Consider the following 20134-nt stretch of genomic DNA (forward strand, 5'->3'; position numbering starts at 1 on the left):
TTGATGTTACAATATAAGCATTGCATTATAACCCCATTACACAACAAACCATCGGCAGCTGCAGGCATATGCTGTGCATTCAGTGTATATAACCTGATCAAAGAGAAAAACAAAAGGCTGTTCCTGCACTGCTTTTAAAAGGCCATATAGTTTTAACAATACTGTGGTGAAACCAAATCTTTTTGATCCTCCCCCTCCATTCTCAGTATCTTTACCCAGAGCCTGGTTGTGCAAATGTGAACCCACACAGGCAGGAGAAAATGTAATTGAAGTGCATGCCCAGAGTGAAAGGCCTGGTGTAGTGAATGCTGGGTGGGGCTCAGACAGGTTGTAATATGATTTGTGGAATCCTGCCCCAGCTGTTATAAGAGCTTCACAGCCAACCTGACACACGGCTGTTTTTCGTGTCCCTGGAGTCAATAACACAGTGTGTAATCACACAGACATTCCGGGCCGTCATGAACAAGCCAAGGCTAAACACACAAACTGAGGCTGATGCAAGCAAAAAATACACACACCAGCAGAGGACACAGTGATGTTTTCGGAAGTTTCAAACTCCTCTGGGTTCAAGTTTCTTAAGTTGAGAAAACTTATCTATAGATGAGAGTTGATACAGCGTCAGTTATCGGCAGTGACAGGGAAAAGTTACAAGTGGGAAAAAGCACAACAAATTCAACCAACAACTGCAACAGGAGAAGACAATTGACAGAATACATGAGTAAGAGCAATAGCACTTACTCACTGGGACAGCTATTCACTTTAAGAATGTGATGCATGATGACGTAGGTGATAAACTGTCAAACCATGTGTCAGAAGTAACAGGAATAAGATCATAAGGCCAGTGTCAAAACACACTTCACAGTAAAAACTATATCTGCTGGGAAAAAATGCCAATTATGAAGCTTTACCTTATTAGGTTTAGATCTCGTGAAACCTCCAGGCAGAGGTCATATGCACAAGTACAGTTAGCGAGGAAGTTAAAATGGTGAAGTATTTACAGATTCTTTTACTGAAGTGATGTATGAAAATAAACATAATCCCACTATGTCACTTCTCTTCTTCTTTGCTGTTGTGTTTCCTAACATGCTGAAGTGTTATTTGTTTGTGCAACCGCCCAGTTTCCTTGTTCTGACCAATCAGGAATAATTTACCTCACGGAGGCTGAAGATCCTGTTGATTTAACGTTGTTTGCTCAAGCTCAGACTCAGAATGTGTTCCAGGTATTTTACCATCTTAGCATCTACCTGCATTAAGTTGTTCTATTGTACCGCATGACTCTGAAACTGCTACCTTCTGCATGAAACACTACATAATTACACAAAGAAAGTTCTGCTCTGTACATTCTACTGTATTGATCCTATGTAAAATGATCTGTGTCCCTTTTTTTTAGACTTCCCTGTTGTCCTGTGGCATCACCTGTCACCTTGTCATGATAAAGCTAATATAGTGCTACTGTTGATAGTGACAGCCTTAGTGATAGTGTTGGTGCTGTTACAGTAGTTGTAGTAACAGCAGTGCTAAGATGAGACTCTTACCACAGCGGTCCCTGATGACCAGGTTGCGTCCTTCCCTCAGGTTGATGGTGAGCAGGAAGGACCTGGAATGATCCCTGATGCTCTCTGACACACTCAGAGTCTCGTTGCCCATCTCACTCTGGACACACACATCAATAGATTATCATTATTTGTTTTACTAGTGCTAGCAGAAGCAAAGCAATAGTACATGTGATTATATTTGACTTCCTGAGCAAGTCTAAAGCTGCATCTGAATATAAACACATATTGTGTATAAATGGGACTGAGTATTGTTTAATACAATTCCTGAGTTATTGATTTTAATGATCTGATCTACAAATATATAGAAATTTGGCCAGAAACATGATGCCAGCTTTTGATAGTTGGTGCTACGGACACATTTCAGTTGGTAAAGGACTGAGATGGATACACAACCATGGGGAAATTCTTTCATATTTCCAAGTTCTTTCATTTGATGTTAGATTCATCATTCAGTCATGTCATATTTTGCTATATTTTCCTTACGTCAGCATATTCTGTTATGAATTTGTAAACTCACAAAATTCTGTTATTAAAGTTTTAAGCACACAGGGACACTTCTGTGTGTGTTCTTTATTTCTCTTCCTTTAATAATAATAATGAATTAGTTGTGCTGTCCACATTGACACAAGCCCATCCTGTAAATATTAGCAGTTATGGGCTTTAACCACAAAGTTGTGATATGCTCTCATGGTTCTGCTGGTTTGTTTAACTTTCACTAATTCATTTCAACATCACATGTTATTCACATGCTTCAATTCACTTGTTGCATAACATCTGTTACACCAAATATGTGCTTTTTGACCATTTTACTAATGTTTTTTGACACAATTAAAAAGATCACTCTATGGAGGGCTTTCTGTGGTTGTATGCTGTGTTTCCTGTCTATGCAATGGATTATTTAATCGCTATTAAGCCTGTCCACCAAACCGAGCATCTTTCAGTGAATAAAACCCGGTTGCCTGGAGTCACCCAGCTCAGCATCCCAACCCTAACCGGCCACAAAAGCCACAGTGACACACACTGAATACTGAACCACACACAGCCTACTGTCCCATCGTGTCCTGAACACAGCAAGATAATCTGGAATTAAACTTTGGCATGAGTGTGTGTCAACCAAAGCACAGTCCTGCTGTCTGCATGATACATAACAAAAAACACTATCACAGGCTCTTGTCAGAGACAGTCTACTGCAGAGTCCTTTTAACCACTGACATGTAGCTCAGGAATTAAACAGCTACATTAACCTACACTCACCTTTTCAGAACGCTGTTATCTGAGACAAATCCTCAGTAGAAACCATAAAAATGATTAAAATTATATCAGTTCACAAAATCATCTTACAAATACTGGACAACAGCACTTACATTGTGGGAGTCCTCGTCCTTTAACACATGACCGTTGAAATCATGATTTTCATACTGTGGAGACAAAGATAAATACATGTCAAAAATCAATCATATATCATATAAAAAACTCCCACATGTTGAAAGAGGAACATTTCAGTCTGCTGACTGCTAGAGGTTCAAGAGCTGATCTCTCTGTGGCATTACAGCCACTGGGACAAATCCTCTGAGCATTTATTAAAAATTCCTGTATCCTGGGGACTGAACAGCGTTAAACCAAAGAACATAGTAATGAAAAAAGGTAATTTGCTTTTCTGCTCCCTTTCTGCCCTGTTGTTCACTTTAGACTAACTATAATTTTGACCCTTGACTTTAAACCAGGAGGGACTGAGCTTTTTGCTTAGGCAAATTGTTGTTGTTTTTGATCCATAATTTAAAAAAAGGTCCAGTATTATTCTGTTATTTATCTTCATCGACATTTCCAGCATTATCCAGGACATCATACTATTTAGAGAAAAACAGTCGTGGAATGTAAAAGTAGCTAAAGTGCATTATTAACAGCTGCCACGTGATCATGACACCTACTGTAGCAGGAACTGCCAGAGGTGGTTTTGAGGACACTGGCAGGTGTTTATATTTCTGTCTGTCTGTCTGTCTGTGTACAGATTTCGTCTCTGTGATAGTGTCACAACTGTGCAAGATACAGTCATGAACCTTTCCAGGTGTGTAGTTTATATCAAAACGAAGCCCATGAGTACTGAGTAATACAGTGTATACAGGAAGTGTTCAGCAACCTTCAATTTTTTCACATTTAGTTATATTGCAGTCTTATGCTAAAATAAAAATATCTAATTTCCACCCCATTAATCTACACTCAATACCCCTATAAAAAAAAAAAACAAAAAACAGATTTTAGAAAAACTGGAATATCACATTGAAATATGTATCCCGACCGTTTGCTATGACACTTGAAATTTAGCTCATGTTCCTCCTGTTTCTCTTGATCATCTCTGATATCTATCTACACCTTGGTTGGAGTCTACCTGTGGTAAATTCAGTTGACTGGACATAATTTGGAAAGACAATCACCTGTCTCACAGCTGACAGTGCATATCAGAGCAAAAATGAAAACATGAGATGGAAGGAACTGCTGCAGAGCTCAGATACAGGATTGAGTCGAGGCACAGATCTGGGGAAGCGCTACAAAAACATTTCTGCTGCGCTGAAGGTTCCCAAGAGCACAGTGGCCTCCATAATTCAACCAGGACTTGACGTAGAACTGGCCGTGCAGCCAAACTGAGTAATCAAGGGTGAAGGGCTTTGGTAAGAGAGGTGACCAAGAACCCGATGGTCACTCTGGCTGAGCTCCAGACATCATGTGTCAAGATAGGACAAGCTTCCAGAAGGACAACCATCACTGCAGCACTCCACTGATCTGGGTTTATTGGCAGTGGCCTCTCCTCAGTGAATGTTTGCAAAAAAGCACCTACAGGAGTCTCAGACTGCGAGGAACAAGATTCTCTGATCTGATGAAACCAAGATTGAACTGTTTGAACTCAAGTCTAAACGTAATGGCTGGAGGAAACCAAATATGATGCTTGGAACTGATTGTCCTTCTGGAAGTCTCCACGTCTCCACACAGGAGCTTGTTTTGATATCCATGAGCTGCTGCTTCTTCTTTTGGGGCGCCTCGGTGGCTCACCTGGTAGAGTGCGTGCCACACGGGTTTAGTCCTAGGCGCAGCGGCCAAGGGTTCGGGTCCAACCCGCAGCCCTTTGAGTCACGTCATTCCCTCTCTCTCCCTGACTTTCCTGTCTCTCTCTGCCAAAAAATCAGTTAAAAAAAAAAAGTCATGGGTGAGAGCCCAAGTGTGCTTTTATTCTGACAGGTAAGATGAGTGCAGCCAGGCAGTGTGTTACCTTTTTTGTTTCAGCTGCTGTGGTGAATCAGTGGGGATTTGATGAATTAGGTAGGATGTAAATTTTGTTTTGTTTGTTTTGTGACTTGGTGCCACCCACAGCCCTTCCCATTGTTCCTCACCTCACCAAACTCCTTCTATTTTAGCTCTTAGATTTTTATCATTATAATACTTGTAATAGATTATTTTTACAGTGTAGTATTAGTACTTGTACTTAATTAAAGGATGCAAAGACATCCTCAACCATTGAAGAAAATCAGTATTTTAGGAAAATCAGAGTTTTAGGAATGAAGACAAGAATGGTGATTTTCCTGTTTTGTTTTTGAAATTCATGGACTGTCCCTCAGGGCTGATGTCATTTAAACAGCTTTCAAGTGCACAGGTTTCAAGAGTCATGGCCAGATTTACCTGCTCTGTGGCCCCAGGGCAAAAATAAAATGCTGTCCGCCTATTCCAGTGTTTCCCACCGTTGCTAAATTATTGGCACCGATGCCAGATTAACCTGAATATGTAAATGATATCCTTTTGTAAAAACACAGCTCCTCCTGAGAGGTCGCCATGGTGTACTTCACCCATTCATAGGTAATGGTTTATGCCAGATTCCCTTGTCCTTGTTTTCTGGCCTAAAAAAATTGTACCCATTGACTTTGAATGGGATGCTGTCACAATGTTAAGATTTGCGTGGGCCTTGCACTAGCTCACATTCTGAAACCCGTTCATGTTCATGTTAACTTGGGTTAAAAGGTTAGTTCCCAAAGTATTGAAAAACATTTAATTTTGAACTGATGATGAAAAATTAAGGGATTGCCAAAGTGATTACAATTCATTTTGAGGGAGACAGGAATATCTGTACAAATGTCAGGGCAGTCCATACAATAGTTGTTGAGATGTTTCCCTGAAACCCATCCATCTAGCGGATGTAGAACTATTTCAATGGATAAGTGATTGACTGACTGATTCAGTGAAAAAGGTTTCAAAAGTGGGGACGATTTTAATGTAACAAATACCATGTCATCAGAGTTACAACATCAAGGGCGTGGTGTTAAGTCATTAGACCACATCTGAGCACAGCCTATGTGACTGGCATGTATTTCACCTGTCTGACTGCATTCTGGCCACACCCCCTCTAAATGCACTGTTAAGGGAAAAGAGTTTAACTCTTACACTTTCAACTCTGGAATCTTATTCATCAAAGGAAGGGAAGCTCTGCCACACAGAACCTAACAGTGAAGACACATGACAGCTCAGCCCCAGCAGTTTTCATTTACAGAAAAGAATTAGCTTCGGCAGCAACTGGATGGAATGTAATATACTAGGTGGAGATGATTCAGAACAAATCTTTTCCATTGTTCATGGTATAATCCATTGAACAAGGTATTTACTGAATTATGAGCTTTGATAAGTCATACATTCAGTCTGGGCACCAAACAGGATTGTGTCTGCTTTAGGTAAACACATAGGCCTTTTCCACTGCATGGTACCAGATCAACTTGACTCGACGGTACTCGCCTTTTTTCGTTTTCCATCAGGCACGAGATGTGGATAGTGCCTGGGACCTGGTATTATTTTTTGTATCACCCCCACCGAGGTTCCAAGCGAGCTGAGGTGATACCAAAAGGTGACATGAAGACGGGAGACAGGACATTCTGAGGGGAGGGATTAATATTCCAAGAAAAAACTCAGAATTTTCAAGATTAAAGCTGTACATTTATGAGAAAAAAAACCTTATTCTCTGAGATAGTTAAATGAGAAAAACAAGAGAGTTAAGTTAAAAATTTACAAGAAAAGAATTGTGGCCTTTTTTTGGTCAAAGAACCACAACACTTCACTTTACAAGGTTGGATCAACCTCATTACATTATTTTTTCTGACTTTTTTTCCTTATTTTTTTTTCTTTTTTCAACCTACAATGGCCCTAAAACAGCATGATATATTTTATATACAGTATGTTGTGTTGTCAGTTTTGCAGCCATGCTCAACTCCACATCCTTGTCACTGTCAAAAGTGTCATGATGTGAGTCACTGAATCTCATGCCGTGGCAGTATTAAACACACACTGCCAGTTTGCCCAGTGCTGCTGGAGACTATTGATTTTGGAAGGACCTCCAATTTCAATTCTATCCAGCTCCTCCAAGTTAAACTTTGTGTGTCCTGTGCAAACACACCTGACACCTCACACCCACCAATGTACGATAAACCAGCCACTTCATCAGATGTACCTTATATTCTTACCTGTGCCTCAAAGAAAAACATACACTACTATACAAGCTTATACTACTGCCATACTTGCTATCAATGTTTCTACAAAACGCATTAATTAAAAAATGGATGTAGTCTTTCTCTGAGTGCTACCGCCCAGGAAACTGAAATCTTTATTAGGCCATCTGAAGGCTATGGTTTATGTTTTAAGAACTTGTCTGTTTGATTTTTTTTTAATACTGATGCAACTTTTCACATGAAGTTTCTGTACCTGTGAGCTGTCCTGTGAGATCTCCACAGTTGGAGGGTCTGGGCTGTAGACAGTCATCATCTCTGGCAGGGCCAGCTCCTCAGGCTCCATGCCCCCGGCAGGTCTGTAGTTTGTCTCCGGAGAGCTCTTCTCCACCTCACACAGACTGCTGAATGATTCCTGGGAGGAAGCCCAGTCTGTGCAGTCTGTAGGCACGCTCAGTCTGTGTTCACTCCTCCCAGCTCCTCCATCAACCACTCCCACAGTCAGGCCACTCCCACCTCCTTCCTTGCCTCTAGACGGCTTGACAAGCGGTGTGCAGGGGTTGCTGTAACAGGGAGTGTTATATTGTTGGAGATGCGTGCTGGGGGAGATGTGGGAGTAGTCCTGCCTCATGTCTCTTATGTCAGGAACAGAGGAGCTCATCCGATTGTCCATCATGTGTTCAAGCTGGGAAACTGGCTTGCTTGAGCTTGTCTTGCCTCGCCGGAGGTGTGGCAGCATTTTCTGGCGGAGATGGCGCAGCACGCCCGGCTTCTTGGAGTCCATGATGGAAGGGAGTTTCAGTCTGTGTCTAAGATCTGGACATCACTGAGAGCTATAGTAAAGAACAGAGACAGAGGGGTCAGTTACTGTCATAAAATTATAGCTAACACTGACATTAAGCTACGGTCCATCAGTCTGTCTCACATCTTCACAACTGGCTGGGAAATTGTCAGTCAGATTAAATTCTTCTGTCAAACACAAGAAACCAACATGAATTCTTATGAAAATGTAATGAAGCTCAATTTGATCGTCATTAGCCCTGAAATAATTACAGCTATTAAAGGATAACTATATTAATGTGCATCAAAATTGTCTTAGTATTTGCTTTCATGCCAAAAGTTAGACGAGGTCTTCTCATGCATCTGTTAAATGTTATGCTATAGGAAACTAGGGGAAACAGGAGGGCTGAATGATATGCAAAGAAATCATATTGCTATTATTGTGAGTCACAATTTCAGCTGGAATGGTAATTTTTACATTTAATTTTCACTGAAAAAAATATAAAAATGATAATGATGTGATGTTTGTTGGGGCTTGTACCAAACAGGTACATTTAGATCTGAAGAATATGATTTATAACCCGGGGCAACTCTGTAGCACCACAATGCTTCATTAATGGTATGTTGTGACACATTTTCCCTTATCAAAAAAATTGCGAGTCCTGCAATATGGATATTGCACTTGGCCATATTGCAATTTTGATACTATTTCAATTAATTGTTCAGCCCTAGTAAACAGCTAGCCAGGCTCTGTCCAAAGGTAACGCATCAGCACCTCTGTAGCTCCCACATTAACTAGTTAGCTCTTGTTTTCTTAGGCCAGTGCAGCTTCATTATTTAGCAAAGTGTCATGAGAGTGATATCAATCTTCCAATTCAATAGAGCAAATCTACAAATACTCTTTTAAGTTATTCTAAGACATATGCTCATCGCTCAATGTGTGACCACAATCAGCTCACTAATATTCAATCAGTTTATTACAGTGTGTTTATAGAACATATGTTTAAGCCATCACCACCTGTTCTTTGTTCATGTTTCAATAGCAAATGCTTCAAATATATGTGATAAAAATACATGTCTAAAAATGTGGTGTCCACTGTAATGTCAGAAACTGCTGCATATTTACAGTAGACATCATATTATCAACTGTTGAAATGGAAACAAATGACAAAAGAAGGAAAGGGGGTAACAGTAATGTAAACACTCGTCTGGAGGATGATTAACTCATATTGACCAAGATCTTTGTAAAATAATAAATCAATCTTTGTCAAATGTAATGTGCCAACTGTGTTTTATGCACAACTGAGTTTTTATCACATATAAAGCACATGTAACAACCTACAGTGACACTGGACAAACTGGGAGTAATAACTGTAGTAATGTAATTTAACCTAATTCATAATAATTAGGATAATTAAAATTTTTACACACAGACTCCTATGCAGTGTTGAAAGACAGAACATTTTCACAACAGCAAACAATGACTCCACCACAACATTTGCATGTGTTGAGCTGTAGATGCAACTCCCATCAGTTAAGTAAAACATGTACTGTCAGACAATTATGAAATGGTGTGATCTAATGACACTGCTAAATGTATTTTTTCTCATTTCACTTTTTTGGGGCTTTTAACTATATCCACTGGTCTTCTGAAGAGGGTCTTTGAAGAAGACCGTGAGAATAGGTACGTATTAACAGTAAGGTCCAAAAGTTGTACAGTATGGTGAAGCCTGCATATCTCTAATATGATCTAATTTTTGGAGTGCAGCCGCTAGTGGTTTTAAAGCCCTTGTTAATGTGTGTGAATGTATGTGTTTGTGGGTGTGTGGGTGTGTGTATGTGTATTTGGCTGAGTCATGTATCATTCATTCTCACTTTACTCAATGCAAAGTTGCTCTCATTAGGTGAAACAAGATCTGTAATTCAAATGAAATGAACGCCTCATTTATACCTCAAGCTGTCATCTCTTTGAATGATCTCTGTTAGACAGCAGCACCTGCCCAGAGCTGCTGCTGCTTCTGACAAAACCTGATTCTGTAAAGCAACAACCCCATAAGCCTCTTAACAGCTTCATACTTCTTACTTCAATACCTCATACTATTGTTGTTTACTGCGGCCAGTGACCTGCCATGTTATCAGCTGGTAAGGGGAAGTGGAGGAAAAGGCGGGGTGGTAACAGATGAAGGAACACGATAGGAATCAGTGTTTACAAAGCTGGCAAAGATGATGGCAGAGGTTAAGGAGTGAAGCTGAGTGTAGTGTTTGAAAATTAGAGCACAAGCATTTAAAACCTAATCTCAGACGCTGACATATAAACAGCAACAGCTGAAATCATATTTCTATCAAAAGAGATACTAGTATCTAGTGTAGTCAGAGGTGAGCTGAAGTAGTTTTCCCAGGAATAAGTCAGTTTACAACCATTTATTTCTACATCTAGTTTGGTAAAAACGGGTAAACTAATGACTCTGATATCTGTAGCCTAGATTCAGAATTTTCTGGCCTGACCCAAATATAGGGATTAGATGGTGGATCACTGAAACAGTGACAGAGAGAGAGAGCAGCAGGCAGAGGAAAAGGATGATGGCCACTAATAGGCCATACAGCGGCCTTACTGCAGATCTGTCAGGTATTTAACCGACAAGTGATGATGATGTTAATGTAATATTTTATCTTAAGTATACAATTTGGTCATGATCTACTAGTCTACTACAGACACAATGTGTTGACATGGTTAAAAAATGTTCAGAAATAAAATTAAAAGCCACTATGTGAAAAAAAAAAATCATGATGTGATTATATTAGATTTTATTTGTAGGAAATGTCGAAAACTACATGTAACTGTTCTAAGATGTGCTAATCAATGTTTTTATATTAATAATGGATTAAATGGCTATGTGTAAAGTGGAAGTGGTCACTTTGTGTAAAACCCAAAAAATTATCACCCAAATTTGTAATTCCACTCGGCACTATAGAGTGTCTCTGTGTTTTTTAGCTCATTGTTGTGTTTTTTAATGCATGGAACTTTATTGTTTTGATTCAGTTTTAACAGCATCATTTTCAGCAGCAGCTGTCAGAGAAGAAGCTCTAAAAACCGACTGTACACTACCTTTCCAGCACCAAACAGCAGACACACAAAGTTAGCAACTAGCTTGTGAACATAGTGGAGCATTTAGCAGATAAAAAGTAGAAGATATTTCCCTTTTGGTGGAGGCCAAAACTAAAAGGAGTGAATTTTCGGCTTACAGACGTTAGATTGGCAGAAATACAAAAATGAATACAAATGAATGCTAATGTTGCTCTGCGTCTGTTAGGTGTGTAAATAAATGCTACAGGTTTGCCTTATCGAATTTAAAAGGTGATGATATGGGAGAGTCGTGTTTACAGCTTAAGATTTTCATCACCTACGCTGGCTCTAAAACAGTTATTATCCATATCATTCTTTGTTTTGCCTTGTTGTTGAAAGGCCAGGCAATGCAGTGAAGCTGTTAAGGCTGTAGCACAAACCAGCCCAGTTCAAGGAGATGCTGACGCAATCTATCCTTCCTGCAGACAACCTTGGTCCAGAAACCATCTGACCAACCTCACTTGCATCACATATTTAGTCCTTTATCTCCTTTTAAGCAACTTCAGTGATGGTAAAAAGAAAAAAAAAACATGATTTGTCTCCTATATCACGATAAACAATTAGCCAATAGTGCACATGTCAAAGGTCAGTGTTACACAAACATGACTCAGCATTTGATGATCATAAAGACGGACTGATAGTATGTTAGAGAAAATTATATGAGCATGAAGGATAGACGAGAACAAAACAACATGTGTACAGTTAATGTAAATACGTGTGTTTTATAACTGGCCAGTGAATGCTCTCTTCATGCAGGGTTTTTTTTTTTTTTTTACTTTGCATGAAATTTACATAAGAAGAACCTTCGGAAACATGAATGAAGCCAAGTTGTGTTAGTGATAAGGACGAGGTGATCTGAGGTGCATAAGTATGAAGTGTAGAGTTAACAGGTTTTTAGTCATGATAAGTAACTAGAAGGTGTTTAAACTTAATCTGAGCCTCTGTCCTTGTTATAACAGGGGCTGGAGCGGGACGACTCGTGTACCAGTGACTGTAAGAAAACTTTGCACATCTGCACATACTGCATTTCTACTCTCACTCCTAAATGAGGTCATCTCCATTTTAAAAAAACAAAGACACTGATTTTACAAAATGCCTGATAGAATGCAAATAACGGATGAAAGCGTTTTAAAAATGATATTGGGTTAATCCGTTGTTAAACATGAAAGCACTTTTGCTGACTGGATCCTCCAAAATTTAGAGATAATGAGTGAGCAATGATTTATTGATTCATATAAATACCTACTGTATATATTATGTTCTCATTTTAATGGATGTGTTTTATAAGAAGTTGAGGGTTGCAGTGATAAAGGCTTTTTGAGGCCTCTTATGTTTTGTTTTTTATTTTCTGTGGGCTGTGTTGAGCAAGACTGTGGGCTGTCTTTTCAGAACAAGACAAGAAGCTATTTCCTGAAACTATTTCACATTGCGGTCCCTACTCTTTGATATGCTGCAAGACTACAGCTCACTGGAGACAACGCAAACAACAAATATATATACATATATAAAACTCATGCATGAATAAAAAACCTGCAGTTCTGGTGGATTTAGAGCTTCTGGTTTTGTCAGTTTTATGTTTACAAGCTTTTGTATACAGTGTCAATATAAAACATGACCTTAAGCACATATGGGTTTAGTAAACATTGGAATTTCTAAGGGGAAAACCATTTTCAGTCTGTCATTATAAATGGGATAATATTTTAACTTAGCAATAATAGCAGTTCTTCATGTACTGTATGCATGAAACAGATGTAGTAATGCTGTGGATGGAGCTCCACTAACTGTAATATTGTATATTTTTGTGTATGTACATACATACACCTGTACCTACACGTGCTCTTTTATTCGGAATGTATACGGATGTAAACGGATGTTTGTTATTGACCAACAAGCATCCGTTTAAAAATGACACTAAACTTCACGGAGGAACTTCTGGTTACGTCCAGCACTGTACTGCTAGAAGACTTTGTGTGTGGCAATAACTCCAAAGCATTTTCATTTAAACAAGTTTTGTTTGTTTGATATCAATACTGAATTGAGACTTACCGACAAGGAAACTTCCTTAGTTTGTTGTACAAGATATAAGATTGTAAATTAGTGGTAAAAAAAAAAGTATGTAATTGCCACATATTTAAACAGAGTCTTACTTCGAGCTCAGCCTCCCTCCCTCCATGGGCAGCAGCAAAAAAACAGAACAACCTCACAAGGTGACAAGACATTAGAGTTCAAAATGAAGCCGTTGAGATTCCTCACCTGTCCGCCCTGGGAAATGTTTCCGGGAAGGAGGCTCACCTGACCCGCCCCAACTCAAAGACCCCCACAGGTAACTAAACTTGGTAGCTTTCTGATTCCCGCCAAGAAAAAGTAATAATGAGTGACCCTTTACCTTTTTTTCCGCTGCTAAGACCCTCCGACGAGTGATTCTCATTAACCTCACATTGTGGCCAGAAAAGACAACAGTTACACCTCAAAAACATCGACCGTACTGTGTGGCTCTGACCGGCTTCCTCCTCTCCGCTTAGCATCCAGTGTCAAGCTACACACAACAACGGCTCTACTGTACTAGGATTTTCAAAATAAAAGCTTTTCCGCCGGTCGTATGCAGTAAAAAAGACTCCAAGAAAATGTGGGCATTAGATGGGCATATTAGCATTTAGGAACATGCCTAAAGGGCGTCTAAATATCTGTGAGTATAACGTGTATGTTTAAAGATGTCGACGCTTTTATGATGTGATGTAGTGATGTATCCTTAACACCCCTTTCAGAAGTCAGTCGTTTAACAAACACAATTATCATAATGTTATGTTAATCCACTGTTTATATAATCCCAGTTTGTTCAACTCTACCAACTGTAGAATATGTTAAATATAAGTTTAACTCTGGTTAACTTAATTATTTTAAAATATAAAATGATATGTCCGGTAAGCAGTCACTGCAATGTTATTCTCCCATCCCAGTCATCATGACTGGGATGGGAGAATAACATTGCAGTGTGTTGGCTGGGGGGCATCATTTCCATAAATGGCACAGCAAATGAAACTCCAGTGTTATGTTTTGAGTCATTTTGTTCTTTTCACTTCTTCAAAGTGCCTAAAAAACAAATTCAGATTCTTGTTTTCCCACCTGCTTCCCTTTGATGTAGGTGGGAAAAACTGGCTATCTGGTTATCTAATTATGCAAATCAATTCTAAATAGGTCCGTGTAAACCAGAGTCGCAAGTTTATTAATCCTACTGATATGTTTACCATAAAGCTACAGCTTCTTTTTGTTTGTTAGACCTATTTCTAGAACAGTCTTTTGTGGCTCCCATAAACCTAATCCTTTTCTCAAACAGATGTTTGCTCTCATCATTCCCATTAACCTTGGTAAATTTAATCCATCCACCCTCCAGTTCTCCACCTCAGTGTACTGAGTGAGTGAGGTCTGGGTCTATGTGCTTTTCTCTCCATCTGAACAAGTATAATTCTGTTGCTCCTCTCCTTCCTACAAGCACACATTCTTTTCATAAAGTTAATGTGTTCTATTTATTACATCTTAATTATACTGACATTTCATATATGTTTTATCATATTGAGGCCATCTGGTCTTCTGTTAATTTGACTAAATAAGACTAATGTAGTTAATCAACAAATGAATCCTAATAATAATGATTTTACCATTAAGGTATCTGTTTAAATCACCAATCAAAATTCCAAATTTAGAGCTGACACAACCTGGTAAACAATATAGGACTTTTTATTTTATCAATTGTGCTGCTTTAAAAAGAGTAATTAACATGACCTTTTTTCTCCTATGCTCACACGTAACCTCTACACATTGTCAACTTTTCACACAATAGATCAGCATTTACACGGCAGTTAAAGTCAGTGCGTATGCCCCCAACCAGAGCTTTTGCATCAAACAGCTTCTGTTCTGAATCCCCAACTTCAGTAATTCTGTTCTTGTTCCAGTTCTCCACCACCTAACGCACACATGGTATAAGCCAAGTCTGCTGTATGCCGTCAATATCTGACTTACACAGTACATCCTCATTGAACCACTATAGTTCCTGTCTGTGTGATTCCAATCCAGCAGATACCGATGATCTTTGTCAATGACCTTCAATGTGTTCAGTCAAACTGAGAGTTTTCTTCTGCATTATCTCTTTTCTTTTCTTTCATCTTTTCTGGTCTAATTCATGCATTCTCATGACCCAATCACCACCACTTCCTTTACAGTTGTGATTTTCTCTGTAACCACATTTTCCATTTAAAGTCACCTCTGCATCTGGCACATGCAGATATCAGATGCCCCTCTTTAAAGGCCTGTATTATCAAAATGCAGCAATGCTTTTGGAGTAATCTGATCATGCTCTCCTATTGTTATTGTTTATGACAACTAACCCAAAATATGTTTTCTTCCTCCTGTGAAAAGGTAATCCAGGTATGTGTTACAAAACTTTCTACTCTCTCTCATGATTGATTTGCTTCCCATCCATCACACTATTGTTCAGTGGAACCACTGTGGTTACTCTTGCAGCTTTTGCACCCTTCACCACATGTGCTACTTTGTACTTACCCTTGTGTTCCATTTTTTCAGTAATCATTTGCTACTCAGTCACACAAATCTTCAGTATATACCCATCTTCAAAATATACTGTATACAATTGATATTGCAAGATGAGTAAGAATTTAAACATCTTACGTCCCTAAAACGTTTGTCAGTACTCTAATTTATTAAATCTGTCCCTCAGAACTCTAAAATTTATTCAATTAATTGTCATACCAATGTTGTGTGCATTTAGATATTTCAGTTAACCACCTTTATCTGTGCTTAGTTAAGACTTATATGTACATTAACCTTTGTTTTATAAAAAAAAAATGCATTTAATAGAAGAAGAATTACATCATAACCTTGTCATTATTAGTCCAGCATGAATTTCTGCTCAAATTTCATTATCTGATTCTTTAAGTTTAATTTCGACATTGCGCCTTTGAATACACATGAGGGGAAGTCACCTCATGCACACGAGTGATGGTCACTTCAACAACTTATTTTTCTGTGGTTAATGTGACACATACGTTTCTTTCTGCAATTAATTATACAGAATAAATCTCATCTCATATGATCTGATGTACTCTGGCCTTATCAGTTTTAGCCCTGCTGAGGCCATCAGGCACATGTATGACGGTCTGACTTTTTCCTTGTTTCTTCATCATCCTGGTCTAGGTTTACAGTGGGCCTCTATTGTAAAATAAGTTTCTGAGGAGCTTGATTTCTTTAACTAATTTTCTAGAGTGCATTTACCTTTCACTATATTTTGAAGATGTGCTTTCAAGAGAGTGCAGCATGGCAAACTTCACAAAACAGATTTATCCAACAGACACTTGATGAGAGAAGAAAAGACAATGCCTTGCAAATATGGCAATCATCCACTAAAATATACTTTTGTAAAATCTGGTGGAGGTGTTTTTCACCCAGACAGATACAACAGTCCGAATAACAATAACAATACAGTATATAATTACACCAAAAAGTGATATATATTAAAGACACTATATACAAATCAATAAAGATAGTACATACAGAACAAGTGTTCATGGCTTTCAGTTTTAAATCTGAATGAAATATTGTCTTATTCTGTGCACAATATAAAAACACTCACAAACAACATAAAAAACAGCATACTGCTTTGGCTGATATAAATAACTGTTTTTGTAAAGAGGATTTACGGGGTTGATGGTGTGGAGGGAGTATTGCCTTCATGCTGGACTCAATGTTTCAAACCCTGAGAAGATCAGAAATGAATTGGGTGACACCCAGTGGGAGACATCCATATAAGCACTTCCCTGTTTTACCACCCAGATCATAAACAACGCTGAACTCACTTTTTTCCATTCTTCTGTGTACAGTACCGTGTCGCACTGGATAAGAAAATGACAGACTGTACTGCAATTGGACCCACGTTTTCAGTCTGTGATGCTTAAAATAATATATATTTCAAAAGCACTGCATCTAATGTTTATGTTTATGTAAGTACCACTGAAGATTTCTGAAAGTTGATGAGATATTTCTGACAGATTCACAATTTCCAGATGGATGTTGTTTAATTCTTCTCAAAAATCTGACCAACAAGAAAAAAAAACAAAACAAAAAACAGAGATAACTTAATGAAAAATAACAGAACACATCTATAAAATCCACATTTCATTTGCATAACAGTGTCCTTCCTGTGTTTGCCCTGGTGTTGTGTTGTCATGTGACTGCAGGGTCTATGTCACCCAGCTGTCCATTCGCATTCGTTTGACCGTTGGACTCTCCCTGCCCTCTGACCGAATCATGGGGAGCGAGTGGAAGTCCAGCCGCTGCTGCTCCTCCCGGTCACTGCCGCCCTCGTGGGAGCTGCAGGAGGAGCTGACACTGTCTGCAGGAGACCTCCCCATCTCTGCTCGGGTGGATGAGGAGTTGGAGGAGTGAAGATGAGGAAGGGCGTGAGTCTGGGTCATGTACCCGGACTGGCTGAGGTGGTCACGGGGTGGGGAGATTGGCTCGGCTTTGATGTTGATGTTGTGGTTGGTGTTGATGGAGAGATTGGAGCTTCCTGGCCTACGGACAGAGGAAAGAGGAAGAGGATTGTTTAAGGCTGTGACTGTGGGGTGAAGACACCACCTAGTGGGGAAACTAACAGGTCTGAAGACAGAGAAGACAACTGGTTGACTTTTACTGAAACTTACTCTGTGGAAGTACATTTACTCAAATACTGTATTCTAATACAAATTTGAGATACTTTTATTTTACATGAGTATTACATCATATACATATAAAGCATACAATGACCTTATAAAATATCATGACTTTTAATAGATTAAACAGTGCAGTGCATAAATCAGTTATGAATTAGCTCCATTTCGACCAGTTACAACATTAAAATGTTACTTGCACATTGATGCATCAACAAAATAATCAAATTATGTCATTTATAATAGTAAAACACTATTTACACATTTACCTTCTATACTTTTAAGTGCTTTTTGCTAAAACTACACACTTTTATTTTAAGTAACATTTCTAATGCAGGAGATTAAAGTGGCATAAAGTAGAGACAACACAATCGTCCTCTTACAAATGAAAAGCTGAACTCACAGTTGCTATGAGATGGGTTTAACAAAAATTGCTGATTTTACAACTCTATTTGTTCTACTGTTTCACTATGTTTTTGCATTTACCATTGTCCCATAACTGTCAGTTGTGGCCACAGTGGCTGCTCAGCAAAAGTTATAGTCACTTTGACTTTTAAAGGCCTCTTATTTCTACAGTGTCATATTGCTACTTTAATTTAAGCAAAGGTTCTGAGTACTTCCGACACCACTGAACTTGTCAGATTGAAGTTTCCATCAGTAGTCAATCAGATATTAGTCCTTCAATATGTTCAGTTTATTACTTAAATCATTAGCCTTTCTCCTCAGTAAGTCACCTGTCAGAAAACAGATTCCTAACAGATCCAGAAAAACTCCCTGAGGTTTCTGTCTACTTGTTCTGTATGTCAGTTGATTTTTAACTTAGTGTAAATAAACCAAGTCAACCAATGAAATGATGTCAACAAACAGTGAGGCAGTAAAAAGTCAACTGTGTCAGGTACCTACCCCAGTGGGCCCAGCTGGTGTTGCTGCCATGCTGCCATGGAGCCCAGAGACGGGCCTGCAGGGGAGCTGAAGCCCGACAGCTCTGCACTGTTCAGGGAGTAATCTGATAGAGAGAGAGAGAGAGGGGTGACATGTAACACTGTGGCACACAAAAACGTTCAACTTAAGTATCAGTCTAACAAGCTAACAGGGAACTTTGCTCACATTCCTATAATAAGAAGCTGCTGTGCCACCAAACTATTCCACTTTCACCAACTTTTGGTGGAAAGTGTAACATGATGGCTCACATGCGCAGAGAAGTTTGAGAAGTTTGTTGTATTTAAAGATACTTTAAAGATACTTTTTATCTTTTTAAAAATGTGTATCTATATATTTTTTATACTAATTATAAAATACAGATACAATGTTCCTAAAAAATGTCCAAAGCAGCTGCCTTTTCTTATGTAGTAATACAAGTAAATCAATGATGAATTAATGATGTACACACTTTTGCATCAAATGAAGTAAGAAAAAATAAAGAATCACAGCTTTTTTAACCATATTGTGTCATCTCTGGGTCCTCAAGGGCTGCACGAATGACAGCAACACAGTACAAAGAGAAATAATGGTCAGGCACCATTGTTGTAAGCAGAGCTGATGCCGGAGTAGACCAGACTTTGGTGAGGCAGACTGGGTGTGGTGATGGAGACCACTGGGGTGGACAGAGACTGGCTGGACTGACTGCTGCTCAGTCTCTGGTTGCTCTGGAAACAGAAAATAAAAACAGAATTATCCTCTATGATTATTCATTTAACTTCAATGACTCCTATAATGTCTCTGTGTATTGCTTTTCTGATATACTGTGCAGTGCATTACCTAAAGCTGAAGTTGGATAGTGATACCCCGCTTCAACCACTTGATGTCAGTATATATTCATTTTCTCACAGAGACTTCTTACAGCAAGTGGCGTATGTTTTCCTTACAAGGAAAAAAATTAAACTTCAAATAGTCTTTCCTACATTTCCCAGAATGCCTCCATCTTCCAGAGAGTGGGCATGAACTTAGTGAGGTTCAGCATCTTGCTCAGGAAAACTCTGGACAGAGCACAAGGCTGATGAAAGATGAGTCTGCCATGGATACACCAACCTGTCAGTGACTTCTGTTAATTTCCAAAACCCTATAAATCCTTTTATAAGACAAATACCTGATCGTCAGCTCTAGCACTAGATTTAAAACAGTTCTTGAAATTAAAATACTTTTGTCCAAATTATATGGTTCAAATTTGTGCTATTTTGCAAGATTAGGTGTTATGCATTTTAATTGGGAATAGTCTCATTAAGGAATCATTATTAGGCCTACTGCTACAACCTAAGTGTTAATTTTCTTGATTGAACGTTTTATCAACAAACCACTGAATTCTTAATCAGTCGCTGTCTCAAATTGAGCCAGAAACCGAGGTGGTTTGACGTTCTTTCTGGTGGCTCTTTGACTGGACACGCTCTAACAATAAGTATAAGATTTGTGTTGCTGCTCTGTGGGCTGTTGGCGTTCCAGCCTGATAATGTCAGTGATGACATCACCCCGAGTGAGGTCATTCAC

General features: G+C 38.9%; 2 protein-coding genes across 6 annotated transcripts in view; both read right to left on the bottom strand.

Annotated features, from left to right (window-relative positions):
- Window positions 1–13448, bottom strand: part of LOC111221677 (multiple C2 and transmembrane domain-containing protein 2-like) — a 35723-nt gene extending 22275 nt beyond the window's left edge. For 2 of the 3 annotated variants that reach the window (XM_022745191.1, XM_022745174.1), the window contains exons 1-4: window positions 13321–13448; window positions 7287–7863; window positions 2921–2974; window positions 1536–1653 (exon numbers count right to left, since the gene is read on the bottom strand). In XM_022745191.1, coding sequence (XP_022600912.1) covers window positions 1536–1653; window positions 2921–2974; window positions 7287–7814 — 700 coding nt within the window. In that variant the 5' untranslated portion in view covers window positions 7815–7863; window positions 13321–13448. Of the gene's footprint in view, window positions 1–1535; window positions 1654–2920; window positions 2975–7286; window positions 7864–13187; window positions 13264–13320 lie in introns of those variants that run through there. The other variant, XM_022745183.1, reaches the window with a different exon arrangement.
- Window positions 13449–15831: 2383 nt separating this feature from the next.
- LOC111218336 (myocyte-specific enhancer factor 2A-like) overlaps window positions 15832–20134 on the bottom strand; it is a 44519-nt gene continuing 40216 nt past the window's right edge. For all 3 annotated transcript variants that reach the window (XM_022740598.1, XM_022740606.1, XM_022740614.1), the window contains 3 exons: window positions 19173–19299; window positions 18557–18659; window positions 15832–17519 (listed from right to left, as the gene is read on the bottom strand). In XM_022740598.1, coding sequence (XP_022596319.1) covers window positions 17186–17519; window positions 18557–18659; window positions 19173–19299 — 564 coding nt within the window. In that variant the 3' untranslated portion in view covers window positions 15832–17185. The remainder of the gene's footprint in view (window positions 17520–18556; window positions 18660–19172; window positions 19300–20134) is intronic.

The sequence above is a fragment of the Seriola dumerili genome, unplaced genomic scaffold (assembly GCF_002260705.1).
Source record: "Seriola dumerili isolate Sdu_G_001 unplaced genomic scaffold, Sdu_1.0 BDQW01000003.1, whole genome shotgun sequence".
In the NCBI taxonomy this organism is placed as follows: Eukaryota; Metazoa; Chordata; class Actinopteri; order Carangiformes; family Carangidae; genus Seriola; species Seriola dumerili.